The following is a 15594-nucleotide window of genomic DNA, read 5'->3' on the forward strand; positions in this document are numbered from 1 at the left end:
TATTAAATATTATTTAGTTCAGAAATTTGAAAAGGAGGCTCAAAAATAAGTCCTGAGTCATACATGATTTTGACAAACTCATAGAAGCAAGGGAGGAAGGATTTACCTTTTACTTCTAGAATATAGTGAGAATTAAAAGGCTTTTTCTTGTGTGAGAACACACAGAGAGCCTTCTTATTTCTTGCTCCCGCTTTAGATAAATTGAGTAGAGCTCTTTAGCCTGATAATAAATGAAGATCAGATGTAGCATTTTAGTTGGGAATTCATAGTCCTGACAGGCATCTACATTTCCAAGTAATTTTCCAAGTAATTATTTGAAAATGAGGGCCTGGGATTGAACCAGGCTTTAACACAGTAAAGAGGGAAAAAAAAAAAAAAAACCCTAAGAAAAAAAGAAAAAAAAAACAAGAAAAAAGAAAAGAAAAAAAAAAGAAAGCAATCAATAGAGGAGCAATGATAAAACATAACTGAGTGCCTTCATTTACCTGTATTGAATATTTTCTCTGCAGTAGATGGAATAGATTTTTCATTATATGAAGCAACTAAGACAAGGAAAAATTCTCTGTAACATTCAGGGGTGAATATTTATTACAAACTTCACTATTGCTTACTCTATTATTAGTTGGTTTTCTAGTAAGTGTAATTTTGGGAAATGCTGGAAGGGAAGACAGCCACTAACTGCATAAATACATTTCAAAAATCTATAAACATAAATTTGACACATCAGGTTTAAATTAGTTTGATGATAAGGAAAAAGTTAAACTGGTTTATAACTTACAAACTGGCAGGGAAAGCTGAAGTGCTCAGTACTAAATAAAGTGATAGAAAGCAGATACCCAATGAAATAAATAGTATACTTATATTTGTTTTTCCACTTTGTCTTTTACTTTTCTGAATATTTTGGGTAATAATTTTAGTGCCATAAATTCTCCAGCTTTTCATACTACTGCTGAAAGATTCAACTGCCCAGGGACAATTAGGAAAAGTAATCTGCAATGAATTTGAAACTGGATTAATTAAACTACGTTAAATTGCTATGAAAAATACACTTCCTCAGAATTAAGATGGCTTTCATTTAATATTCTTTGGAAGTAAGTTATACTAATCAAATTAAGGTCCCATTAATACTGCTTGAGAATGTCCATCCCATAACTTTGAAGTAATAAAACCACCTCACCTAAAATTCAAATCTTTTGTTGTTTTGGATTGCTTTTCCTGATTAGGTCCTCGTGGACAAGCCAGCCCTCTAACAATTTTTTCAACCCTTTTGATTCTAACCTTATTTGATTTCCTTAACAAAAACTGATACTGTATCAGTCTTTTATCACTAGATGTAAAAGATCTTATAATAAAGAAGAACTAGCAAAAAACTTCCATTTTCCCCGTAGCTATTGTTTAAGGTTCAGTTTTATGCAGATTGAAATTGTAGACCAGTTTATTCAGCTTTCAAAAATACCTCATCATTCTAATACTCAGAGTCAATGCTTTTTTTTTTTCTGCCATAGCAGCTACAGAAATGTTAGTGTGCTGAGGTTTTTTGACCAGTTCTTGAATTGACGATCAAACCAAAGTCTTATTTTAAATACGAACAGAAAGAGACAAAAACTGTCAGAAAGGCACCAGTTACTTCTCTGTGGTTCCTTTTTTATCGGCAACGGAGTATCAGTGAAGTTGTGACCTAGACTGATTTCATTCTTCCCTCTCTCCCTGCAGTTTATTATGCTGACATACATCTTTATGTTGGCCTGGCTTGGTGTTACAGCTTTCACTTCTCTGCCTGTTTACATGTACTTCAACCTGTGGACCATTTGCCGAAATGCCACTGTAGTCGATGGAGCTAATCTCTGCTTGGACCTTCGCCAGTATGGTATGTCAGTGAAAAGCACTAAATATAAAGCAAGATTTCACAAACATCATTTTGCTTCCATGTACCCAAAATGAAGTTTCAGTGTTTCTGAAACAATTGTTAAGCACCTCTTCTATCCTTTTACCCACTGCTTAAGGCAGTATCTTGGAGATGCACTGCTTTTTCAGGCCTGACAAAATTGAATCAACATTGTCCATACTCCCAGGGTACCAAAGATTTGACATGGGGCTTCTGTGTAGTCTCTTCAATTCTTGGAACTTGTATAAAATGCTTAATGAGACATTTTTCTGGAGACCTTTAATCTTGTGGTAAGACACTGATTTGGAGATGTGAGATCAGGTTATCACCTGTCTTTGCAGAGCCCAGAGGTGATTCATTGCTTGCAAACATAGATGGTGATGATCATTCAATTCCTTTTTGCCACAAGACTGATTTGAATCTAGATGTTCTGGCCCCAGTGGTTTCTCAGCCCACAGAACTTTGGGTAATCAAACTCTAATCAGTTTCTTAAGTCTTTCTTTTGCTAAGTTGGCCTAATATAAAAGAGCAGTATATTTTCAATTGCTATTTTGAGATTTTAAAAAGTGCTGTATTGTTTGGGAACTAATGTTTCTTTCATAGCAAACATTTCACTTTAACTGAAAAAAAAAGAATATCACGCTTGTTTTTACAAGGAGAAAATTTTTTTTAAAAATTTATTGATTTCCCCCTCCACCAGCATGACAGGTGAGTTGAGAAGACAATCATCTGTACAGATCTCATCAAAAGCATTCATTCTTCTTTCTGTGATATTTTATTTTGCTAATATTCATGCCTATTTTTTTCTTTACTAATTCTGTTTAAAATTTGCATAGAACACTAACATATGAAATGTATATTCTGTGAAGGTACCAATTTGCTCTCAATTCTGTGTAAAAATCACTTGCTAGTAATAGAACAGTACTATTTTTCATGATAGCTGTGTTATAGCAGTTTTCTTCAAACTAGTCTTTGATTTAGTATCTGGACAGTAGCTGAAGAAAACCATCTAGCAGCTTCTAGTTATTCTTGCTGATAGAGAAACCATTATTAGAATTAAATATATGTTTAAGTAGCATATAACTTGTGAAAGAAGCTTTGCACCAGATCAACGTGTCTGAAAACAGTATTCAGCACATTTGTCCACATGAGGGTAGAGAATATTTGAGAACATCATGGTAAGTGTATAACTGCTTGCAAATAATTTTCGGATGTTTTGCTTATTATGCTGAACAAAATCTGGACTGCAGATATTTTTTAAAATGTCTGAAAAATGTCTAACCTCACGTTTCCTACTGGGGCTTTTCCTAAATAGATGATGTTTTAGTTTTGTGATGGTTGTGATTATATAGAATCATATATACATATATATATACATATATATATATAGCTCTTGAATTGCTATAGCTGTATAGATGATATTGAACTGTTATGATATGGAATCATAGAATGGTTTGAGTTGCAAGAAACCTTAAAGATGATCTCGTTCCAACCCTGTTGCCATGGGCAGGGACACCTCCTACTGGAGCAGGTGTCTCAAAGCACCACCCAACCTGGTATTGGACACTTCCACAGCTCCTCCAGGCAACCTCTTATGGTCTCTGACCACCCTTACAGTGAAGAATTTCTTCGTAACCTCTAACTAAATCTACACTCTTCCTGTTTAAAGCCATTACCCTTGTCCTCTCACTACAAACCCTGCCCAGCTTTCCTTTGAGCTCCCTTCAGGTACTAGAAGGCTACTGTAAGGTCTCCCTGGAGTCTTCTCTTCACCAGGCTCGAAAACCCCAACTAACTCAGCCTGTCTGCATATGGGAGATGTTCCAGCCCCTAGTCATCAATAAATATTTTGTTGCTAAAGAAAGTTCTGTAAAGGAGGCAAGAATTTGAATTTCTTAGCTTTTCCGGCTCATATGAAATAACCTGCTATGTACTAGAAATACTAAATACTATGACTATTTATTCTGCTCCAGGTATTGTAACTATTGGAGAGGAAAAGAAGGTTTGCACCACATCAGAGAGTTTCATCAAGATGTGTGACTCTAATGAGGTGAATAAGTGTGATAATCTTTTTTGGCAAACAGATAATATGTGTTACAGTAGGAAGTAACTGATAGGTGTTTTCTTCTTGCTTTTAATGTTCTAATTCTTGTTATGGTGATGAATTATAATCCCAGTTGAAAACACTGTCAGCAAATCCCTTTCCTAGTCTTTTGCCATGTATAGGATTTAGTCAGGGAAATTTTTATTTTTTTTTAAGAACCCTATTGCCATGTATATCTTTACTGAGATGTATTTGAAAGCTAATGTACTTGTTGCACAATGAATAGCTACCTATAATGAATAACTGTTTGAAGATCTTATTACTGTTGTGACAGAAGAGTAAAGATTTCAAATGGATTTGGCCAAATTTTACAGTGTGTTGGCTTAATCACTTCTAGTACATTTTCCTTAGGCAAAGGCCACCTATTGCAGTGCAGCTGAGGTTTTTGGTTTTGTTTTTGAATTAACAGCGATGAAGAAAGGACAAATAAAATTATATTTCCCTCCAACAAAAAGAGAGTTTAAAAATCTTGATCTCTCTCAAGTTAGAGGGTGATTTGCTAAATTTTTCATCAGGTCTTACCATGTTTAAGTAAATCTTAGAGTGAAGTTACACAGTCTGCCTTTATACTGAAGCCATCTCAGAAAATACAACCTTTGCTGCTCATCTAACACTTTGTCTACTGTGTTATTTAAAGCCAAATGTAATTGTTTAGTAGTGGGATGAGAAGGTGGTTAATTTGGGCTATTTAGGTAACTTGATTTCCATTATAGAAAAAATTTTTTGCAAATTTGGGAGGGAAGTAAATAGATAATAGGACGGCTAATGAAGGGAAAGTTTTCTTAGGCTGTCTCTGGCACTAGAGAAACCATCAAAATATTTCTAGATCTGGTAAGGAAGTATTGTAACTTAAAAAAAAAAAAAAAAAGAGTATTGAACTACTGGGCTGTTTTGTTTTTTTTTTAAAGTAATTGGAGCTTCTTAATATTTACAATTAAAACATAATTTTTAAAGTACAATTATGCTTTATTCCTGATACAAATATTGTACCAAAGCAAGCAGAAGCAGAATGTCATGCAGTGATGTCAATTGTTTGGAAAAAGTAATAGTAATATTTACTCATCTAGAAGGGTGGCCTCAGAAAGGCAATTTTCTGCTCTACATTGTTCAGAGTTTTTGTTCAATTTCTGTTTATTGTACCACCATGAAAGTCCCTTTCTTTGTCACTCCTTGCAGCTAAATATGACATTCCACTTGTTCATTGTGGCCCTTGCTGGAGCTGGAGCAGCAGTCATTGCTATGGTAAGCTACCCAACACTGGTTTTACTGTGTCTTCTGAACTGCTAATACATTCTAGTCATTACTTAGTATGTTATTCAATTTCCATACTGTCACTCAATGCTATTACTAAAATATATATATCTATAATTCAATGCTCTCTCTTACCTTATTTTTAAAAAATACTTTTGGATTCCCCGTGAAGTATAATATTATGATTTGCTTTTTGAATGAAAAACACCACCTTTGAGTACAGGCTAAAATTTTATTACTATTCTCTTACTGTGTTGAGTCTATTGTCTGAACTCAAATTGGGTGTCTTATCACCATAGTAATAACATTTTATGATCTGTGTCTTTCTGAGTATTCACAGTCTTGCTGTGCTGCTATTTTGGGAGCAGACTCTTTGTCAGTTCTGTGCATGTCTGGGAGCGTGTCAGTTTTTCTGTCAGGATTGATTTTTGCACTTTTAAAAATATTAAGATTACTTTGAATTTGATGACATTTTGCCAGTGAGAATATCCCACTGACAAAAAGAAACGAGCTAGTGAATTTCTCTTCTGTTTTTATTTGTTGTGTCTGCTTAAACAAAAAGATATTTTTAGAACAGTGATTCCATGCCAGTGTAGGTCTGCATGATACACACTGGAATGGGAAAAGAAAAATGACTATTACTTGGTACTGATGCATTCCACAAGAAAATTATTACATTTATAAAAGAAAGTAATCAGGGAATAATCAATGAATATTAGTGATTTCTTTTTGTTCTTCTCTGCCATTGTTTCAGTATTACATGATGCCCCACCAACAAAGCAGACATAGTTGAGTGAAAAATACACATTTTCAATGTTATTTTTTTTCCAAACCAAAAATAAGAAGTACAATAGTAGAGTAGAATATAATATCTATTTATAATTTAATTAATGTTCCAAAAGGAGGCTTTTCTACTGTCTGGTGATGTAATTACTATAATATATATATTAGTGTTTAAAAAGTACATCCAAAATATGATTAGTTCTCCAGTGCACTAATGTTTTGAGTATATTCAGTAATAGTTATCAAATGCTAATGTATTCACATAACAATTCTGCATTTTAAAGAAGAGTTTTGAATCAGAATAGCCACCACAAGATCTTCAGCAAAACCAAAAACATCTTTAGTGGAAGCAAATTAAGTAGATGCATTGAGCCACATAGTTTAAATGCATGATATTTCAATGAAGTTTAAAAAAAACCTTCAAAGCTCAGAGTACCATATCAAAGATTCCATAAATGCATTATACCAAGCACTAATCCATGAGGAATTCACTTTGATGGCTTACATTTATTCCCATATTTAGGAAAGGTTACCCATACCCAAGTATGTTTTTATTGGATTCTCTGACTGCACAGAGAAAAAATGGTAACACTGCCTGTTTCAACAGAAAGATAAGATAAGGATCTAAGTGCTAGTAAATTGTGTAACATTAAAATTCTGGAAAATGCAGCTGCATTGTCTATATTTCAATTTTGTAACAAAACTGTCTGGTTTTAACCTACTTTTGTCATTTTGATGAAGACTAGTGTGTTCCCCTCTTCAGTGACAGTAAATTGAAAAAATGTTATACCAGCCGACGTTTACAGGCTGAGCAATGTGCTTCACACTTGAAACACTACACCAAGGTCTGGCAACAGAATATGAGGGAAAGCTCAGATTTTTGCGATTGGACAAGCAGTTATTTAAGTGTTTTATTTTTTTAAGGGAGTTTGTTTTCCCAAGGACAAAGAAGTTTATGTGAATTTTGGATCCTAAGCATCTCATTTAGAAAGAGGAAAGCATTTGTTTTCATCAAATGCTACACTAAAATTAGTAGAAGGTGGTGAAGTATCAGCAGTGGGCTAGGGTGGAAGAACAAAATGTGTAGAGCCATTTAAGTCACATTGTTTCTTAGACTTCAGCCTGAGATGAAAAAAAAGCCTGATAGAATTATTCATGTTGTTGATGCTTTTTGTGAGTCTTGAGCACATAAAAAATAGACAGGATTTTGAATCATACTGAATCTGAAATATGTATTATTCTGAACATTGATGTTCTTTCTTGTGTCTAAGTGGACAATAAATGGATACAGAAATGAGCATTAAAGTATATTAAACATGTTAGTTTTATTTTGTCAGATAAAACCAGAAGACACTGAGTTGCCTAAGTGTAAACTTTACCCTCCCAAAAGATTTAGTGTAAGGTTAGTAAGCCTCCTGCCTGTGATATTTTCCCAAAACCACTACAGCAAAACTGAATGTTTGGGTAGAGTTTCCCTTCTCAAAATGACCATGTGAGCAGTATTCATCTGCCTGAACTTTCACAGATGTCCTGTAAGATGGAGATGCAATGCGTTCTCCCAAAATAAGGAAAAGGAAAGGTATAAGTTGTCTAGTTCCTCAACCCTAATATTATTAGGCTCTTTTGCAGGATATTAGATGCCTGTAAGGGGAGAATAAAAGTTATTTAGGCGTCTGCTAGGATAATGACATGCCCCAAAACAAAAGGGGAACAAAGCGAAAGGAAAAAAAACCCAAAGAAAGCAAAAAACTTTCTTAGCCTAGATGCATTTTTTCAATTTAGAAAGATTAAAGCATATTTTCAATTCAAGAAGAAAACTAAGCAAGAATATTTCCTAGAGTATGGAAAGACCCTATGCTGTTTTGCATATGCCTGTAATTGAACCATCCTGAGGCAGACTGTGGGAGCTGCCCTGCTTCAGTTTCAATAAGCCTTGACAGGGCCCCACTGGCTTCAGGCTATTCAGGTCATGGAAGTGTGAAATGCAATTAGACAGACACTTAGAGATGACCTCCTTAGTGTGACAATGTTATCTAGGAACCTGGTGCTAAACAAAAAAACCCAAACCAGAAGGTGGTGGGACTGTTAAACGTATTTGCCATTGTATAACATGGATTTGTATGAGACGAAATTCATTATGTAAGCTATGGTAGTTGTTTGGAAGAAAATCATCTTGCTTATTGTGAATGTGAATTCAAAGAGTTTTCAACAGTTATTCCAGAATTTTCTTTCTGTAACTTTTTAAGGAAGAGATGGATGAAGAATGGGAGTTTAATATAGGTCAGACTGTGGAAAATGTACCTTCTGAATAGTCTGTTTCTTTAGTAGAAGAAAAATTCCTAGTGAAACTGCAAGATATTTGTCTTGCAAGTTTTAAATTTGCCTCTTACATTGTAGTTATGAAATATTTTGTGTGGATAAGAAATGTGCCTATGTGGTTCCATTTTCACCACATATTCTTCATTACGTGGTTTTCTGGGACATGTGTTTAAAAAGATGAGGAAAATATGAGTACATTGCTCGGATACTCCCTGCTTCCAGGACTGTCATGTCTAACCTCTATTTCAGGTTCTGTTTGTATTTTGGAATTGAAATCTTACCCTTAAAGGACCAGCACTGGCGTTTTCTTTGGATGTAAATTGTAATTGTCTGAGATGACAGAATCATTAAGATTACCAGCCTGTTTTTTTTTTTTTTTTTATTTTTCTCAAGTTTTACTGTGAAGGAAATTTAAGGCATTTCGTTCAGCAGAATGGTTATTCAGCAGTGTAGTCTTTTATTTGATCTGGAAATGCCTGACCAGAAAATATTCATTGTGAAACCTTTTGGAACAAGACAGTTAGATACAAGGTGGTTTTTTCTTTTGTTCTAATTTATGACCAGAAAGTGTCCTGGAGTAGCACAGTACATGCTGCCATCTCCAGCACTTGCACTGTCATCACAGGCTGTGCTATTATTTTTCTACCATAGATATTAAGAAATAAGAGGTATGTAGAAATACTACTATCTGTGGCCTTTTTCACAGAGGAGAGATTCTCTGAACACTTCTCCCATTTTATGGCTCCTCAACTCGGACTGTATTCCTCAAGTAGGGATTAAGTGGGTGAAAGCTTGCCATGAACTACCAGGACAAAAAAGACATCAAAAATATTTGGTCCTTTGAAGGTTTTTTTTTCAGAATGCTTTCCTTGATCATAATTATCCAGATTAAGAAATGTACATTGAGCTGCATTATAGAGTAACTATTGGCACAAAAGATTTGTGGAAAAAGGCAATACTGGCATTTCCAAAAAAAAAGAACACACTAAATTAGTTCTGTTAATTTACTGTGAATCTAAGACACTCTCAGATACTCTGAGATTATCTACAGCAGTCCAGTTTCAAGGTAGTTTTATGATTACTCTGTTCTACTTTCCATTAATTGAATCCCATTTTCTTGACTTTTTAGGGACTCATGGAGTTATTTTGATTTTAGGTGATTATCTGTGGCCTCTGAGGCAGTTGATCAACACAAATATAAGAGATGCTTTCATCAAAAAGTATCTGATAGCCTGCTAGGGGAGGAATAAATATCCAGAATCCAGAATAAACTGTTTGGATACTGTTATTGAAAATTTGTATTTTCTGGATGAATTGACAGCAAAGCAAAGATGAGAGGAGGACAAGTTTTTAAGGAGGTGATTTTTTTGAGGTCAGAGGATGTTTGCAAGCAGATCCAGCAGACTGAAGGTGGGTTTTTTGAGGTCCACCTTCAAGAGAAAAGCTTTCAATATCTGCAAATATCCTAAAAGAGCTGAGAGGCTGAAATGGACACAACAGTAGTTTGTTGCTCTAATAAGAAGCAGCAGCAGACCTTACAGTGTAAATGTGTGTATTGAAGTTGTCTTTTAAAGGTCATATAAATACTTTTTTTTTTTCTATGCATTTTTAAGGATTACATTAAAAAAAAGTGATATCACTAATATAATTGAAATGAAAAAAAGAAATTAAATGGTGACGGGTGTGCCTTTTTAAGACCTCATTTTTTTTTTAAACTTTTTTGTCACATTTGGCCCAGCTGAATATATTCTTTGATTTTTGATAATTTTTTCCCCAGCTAGCTAGTTTTGAGACAGTCAAGTTGTGGATGAAAGAAATAAAGAAATCATGGCTAATAGGAAAGTTAATTCTGACTTTAACAATAAAGAAAAAGCTGATATTTCAGTAATTGTATTAGATGTCTAATCATAAGACTATGGATATATGTACAACATATTTCTATCTTAAGCAACTACTTTAACAAATAGTGATTCAATGGAGAAAAGTCTACAAGAAATAATCAGAAGACATTTTTCCATGTAGATTTGCAGATTAGTTGCACTGGTAAAGCAAGTTCTATTAATTCTGTTTTAATTTTAATTTTCACACTTCTTTTAATTTTTCAATAGCTATTCCTGCCAATTGCTAGCCAGAATAACAGTAACAGCTGTGAGCTGAGTAATCTGAAGATTAATGAAGGTCAATCTTGAACTTTGTGTTTCTGTACTACTACTTGATTTAACAATACTTAGTTCCTTCTGATGAATACCCAGTCTTTGTCTTTCAAGTCTGAAGCTGCTCTATTCTAACTAGCTCTGTTGGTTCCTAACTCCTTGTCACCTCTTTTACAGGTCCATTATCTCATGGTCTTGTCAGCCAACTGGGCCTATGTGAAAGATGCTTGCAGAATGCAAAAATATGAGGATATTAAATCAAAGGAAGAACAAGAGCTTCATGATATTCATTCTACTCGCTCTAAAGAGCGGCTCAATGCTTACACATAAAAGAAACCTTGTCTTACTTTCTAACACGTGAATGCTTTGTTGTTTAACTAAAGACCATCCAACCATTAAAAAATAAAAAATAAATTGAAAGTGCTTCTCACAAAAGATAGTTTGGGTGACTTACATATCACCCATGTACAATTCTTCGTTGTCTAGCACTTGGTTTCTTAATTAGTTCTTACTTTGTGTGACCGTTCTCTAACACAAAGCTCCTCGATAGCCTTTCCTGAATCCTTTTAAGCTAATTAGTTCTGATAGATCAAAGATACTAAACTATTGTCAAATACAAATATGTGTTTGATTTTTTTAATCACTTTGTATGTGTTACACATAACACCTTTTGCATTGTTTCTTATATGTTTTTGGAAAAAAGTAGCTTTTTATACTTTTTAGTTTTGAGTTAAATTACTACTTTAACTACAGGTATACTTCAAAGGGACCATTGTACATGATGTACAATATATAAAGAAAACACTCTGATGACTTTCCTTTATATTTGGAAAACTTGCCAGATGGACCCTGACCAACTTGAGTGAAGGTCCTAGGAACGTTTTAAACAATCAAAGGTGCAATTTCTAAATTTGTAATAGTGGGTAAAAAAAGAAAAAAAAAAAAGAAAAATGAAAAAAAAAAAGAAAAATTAAAAAAAGAGAAAAAAGAGAAAATGGAAAAAAAAAAGAAAAAAGTGCTTCTTATCTTTGTTAACATTGTACTACTATTGATGTTTTTAAAGAATATTCTCTTGTTCCAGTTTCATGGGTGATAATTCCTGTTTGTATTGTGAGCATGCAGACCGTGGTGCTAACAATGCATGGCCACTTGCCTTTTGAAGGAATTCCATACCACGGCTATCTGTTAAAGAGTTATGGTATATAGACAATTGTTAATTAAGTGATATAGTTATCCATAGTTTTTTACAGAATGAACTCTCTTTAATTCAATGATGGTTATGCTAAATTGGAGCTGTTCATGTGATGATGTAAGAAATTACCGCTTAGCTACATTTATGAAAGTAATATATCAAAAATACAGTGACTGTAGGAGTCAGATGTCTTTTTACCTGCTTTAAAAATTTAAATGGATTGCACCCGTCCCAGCTGTAAAAGATATACTAAAGGAAACTTCCATAAATGTTATAGCTTGGCTTTTAGCTTTCCTACACATACTGGTTTACCTGTATTATGTTAAAGTACAGTGAAAGACCACTACAGAGCTTATTATTTGAAAGTGTAGTCATATATTTGAACTTTTATTTCGATAGGAAAATGTTATCAGAAAGATAGGTCATCTTAATTTGAAAGGATTTCCAGTATCAAAAACAAAACAAAAAACCCTATTTAAGAAAAGTGAGTATTATTGGACCAAATTTGATGGATTTTTTTTTTTTGCCTATTTCTAATGCTACAAGAATGCTGTAAAGTGTCTTTTAAAGTGATGTAGCCTGACAAGACATTTTTGTCAGTGTTAAAAATCTTAGGTAGTTTTGTGCACTTATTGGACCATTGTGAATTCTCTCTCAGTGTAAGTGCATTTCTAATAAAACTTCTTGAGTAAAACTCTTCTTTGTACTATTACTAGTCATGCATCATCAGTAATTTTTAACAATTCTTGTAGTAAGTAGAGGGTAATACTATAGTTACTTGTGGCATGATAATGCATTAAGTAGTATTAGTTGATTGAAAATTTTTTTTTCTCTTCTTTTGCTTGTTTTGGGGTTTTTTGGTTGTGTTTTTGATTTCGGGGTTTGGATTTGGTTTTTTTGGGTTGTTTTGGGGGTTTTTTTTTTTTTTTGTTGGTTTTTTTTTTTTTTTTTTTACACTTAGGCTGTCCTCTGGGGTCAACAGTTTTCTGATAATGTGCAGTACCGGTATTACAGTTCTGCAAAAAGTATTAGGAACTTCTTTTGGATTCTATATTGTAGTGTTTCAGTTTTGTGTCTTAAAACGTTTGTGCTGATTTTTAAAACTATGTCTTTTAAACTCATGTAATGATGTTAATGCTTTTGGCTCTTCTCTGGTATTAGAGTTTGTATTTTCACAAAGAATGCTTTGTAGCAGGCATTAAAATTAATCTGTTTTGTACATAAATGTGCCAACAGCTTGATGGTGGCGTTTTTGAAATGTAGAACAAAGTGCTTGCAAAAATGTAATAAACACACTTGTGTACTTTGTGTACTTATTAATTGTTCATCTTGTGTAGTTTTATTCTTTGCCTATGCTAGACAAATCATTGTAACCAGAAATGGAAGAAATTGTCCTTGTATCTTTCTTGCTGCTGGAGGACTGTTCTCAGTGTTATACATTTTTTATACCACCTATTTTTAGGTTCAAGGAAATATTTAATCTTGAACTTAATATGAGTCAGCAGTGTGTACAGGTGGCCAAGAAGGCCAATGGCATCCTGGCTTCTGTTAGGAACCCAGTGGCCAGCAGGAATAGGGAGGTGATCATCCCTCTGTACTCAGCTCTGGTGAGGCTGCATCTTGAGTACTGTGTTCAGTTCTGGGCACCTCACTATAGGAGGGACACAGAAGTGCTGGAGAGTGTCCAGAGAAGGGCAACAAAGCTCATGAAGGGCCTGGAGCACAAGTCCTGTGAGGAGTGGCTGAGGGAGCTGGGGGTCTGGAGAAGAGGAGGTGAGAGGAGACCTTAGAGCTCTCTTCAGCTGCCTCAAGGGAGGTTGGAGCGAGGAAGGAAACAGCCTCTTCTCAGTAAAATGTGAAAGGACCAGAGAGAATGGATGTAAGCTGCACCAGAGGAGGTTTAGGCTGGATGTTAGGAAATATTTTTTCACTGAGAGGGTTGTCAGGCATTGGAATGGCCCAGGACAGTGGTGGAGTCACCATCCCTGGAGGCATTTAAAAGGCATTTGGACCTGGTCCTTAAGGACATGGTTTAGTACTTGACTGTGGTGTTGGTCAAAGGTTGGACTGGATGATTTTAGCGGTCTCTTCCAACCTAAACAGTCTGTGATTCTGTGATATTTCCTTCAGCAGAAATTCTGAGAACAATGAGTAAAATTTTAAAAATAGTAATCTGGAGATGTTATATTAATTATAGGATATGTCTCTGTCTAATCTGTGAAAAAAAAATTCTCATTGCAGTGAATAATTTAAAAATGCCAAAAAACAAATGCTAAAGAGTGACATTCGTATCTACTTTCATTATACAATTTCCTTTGGCCTGTATCTGTTACAAATCATATATAGGTAAAAGTACTGTGTGCAGCCTTCCCATGGTTAGAAATCATGCCTCAGGTTTTTCTAATTCCAATGAAATAAAATTCCCTATCATTGTTATGAACAGATTACTCCAAATATGTCTCTTAATCAGCATTTAGTAACATTACTTATATATTCTGAGAATAAGAGAGTAAAATAATTTCTAAGAGCAGAATTTCATAGTCTAGGAAGAGTGAGGTAGCATATGCCACACATGGTATATTTTCAACATGTCAGCCAAGGGAACAACTAGGCAATATTCACATTACTGTGGTGTCATTTGGAAAAAGCTCAGCAGAAGCTGGTCTGACCTCAGCCTGAATGTTGCTAAGGATACTGATAACTGGACATTACAGTAACTAGTATGTTAAAACCTTGATAACAATACTACATTACTTATGTGCATGTAAAAATGGTTTAAAAGTTTAAGAAAAATCTATAGCTTTGACAATTAACAAGATATCACTAGGGAAAATTAATTAAAATACATTTTCACAATGTGTTTTGTTTCTCAGTTAACTAGCATTCATGTAGCTCTTTGTGTGCCCCTGATAAGAAAACATGCCATAGTGGCAAACAATTTTTCATCAGCAGCACAAGCTAAGAAGGGAGTAGAGGAGCTTCCCACAGCACACCAGTCATAACTGATTCACTTCAAAGTCTGAGCATGATTGGTTTATTCCAGATCCTTCTCTGTTGGCAGCCTAAACTGAGGTATGATGCATGGGTATTGATTTCTATAAACTGCTCTCTGCTCATGCTAACCCTGTGACTATGGTATTTTTTAAAAACAAGAAAAACAATAGTAGATAAATGCATTTGCTGAAGTTTTTTTTGTTTGTTTGTTGGGGTTTTTTTCTGGCACAAAAGAATGCAGTAAAAAGGAATATTCTAGTTTAAGAAGCTTCCAGCACTAGGTCTGCAATTTTGCATTTTCTTCACAGTTTACTATGCCCCATCTATTGTGCTATTAGAATCTTACAGACCAGATCAGAGAATTGATCAAGTTAAAAATACTTCCCACTCATTTTCCCCTACCCACATTACATATTTTTTTTTTTTTGCACAAGGTTATTTTACCCCTCAGCAGGACTGTTGCATCACTTCTGTTTTCAGCCCAGCTACACAAGCTGTTTAATCAGCATGATCTAGGCAATAGTGAAGTGCTCTGCAGACTTGGGGATTAGTTTCCACCTCTGCTACAGGAAGAGAAATGAAATTTTAAAGCCAGCTTCATTCCTGAGGCCAGTCAGGCCTGGGTGGTATAATTAAAAGCAGGAGTCACTGATTATTTACTAATTTCATGTTTTTAAATAGTTAATGTCTTATCACAGAGGCTAAAGAAAACAATAGGATTTCTGCTATAACTGGAAGTGTATATGTAAATTCACTGGGTCTAACAATACATGCAGTTCTTAATTTTTGTCTTAGTGCAGTTATTTAGATTGTAATATGCATACACTGCTTATAAGTATTTGTTGAACAAGTCCATGGTTGTAGTTTGCACCCAGATGGTATAGCAGATTTTAGAACATTTCTGTACTTCCCT

General features: G+C 34.5%; 1 protein-coding gene across 1 annotated transcript in view; it reads left to right on the forward strand.

The window, feature by feature from the left end:
- Positions 1–11438, forward strand: part of GPM6A (glycoprotein M6A) — a 107156-nt gene extending 95718 nt beyond the window's left edge. Inside the window, exons 4-7 of the mRNA XM_008502519.2 lie at positions 1714–1867; positions 3859–3935; positions 5166–5231; positions 10673–11438. Coding sequence (XP_008500741.1) covers positions 1714–1867; positions 3859–3935; positions 5166–5231; positions 10673–10825 — 450 coding nt within the window. The 3' untranslated portion in view covers positions 10826–11438. The remainder of the gene's footprint in view (positions 1–1713; positions 1868–3858; positions 3936–5165; positions 5232–10672) is intronic.
- The last annotated feature ends 4156 nt before the right edge of the window (positions 11439–15594 follow it).

The sequence above is a fragment of the Calypte anna genome, chromosome 4A (assembly GCF_003957555.1).
Source record: "Calypte anna isolate BGI_N300 chromosome 4A, bCalAnn1_v1.p, whole genome shotgun sequence".
Classification (NCBI taxonomy): domain Eukaryota; kingdom Metazoa; phylum Chordata; class Aves; order Apodiformes; family Trochilidae; genus Calypte; species Calypte anna.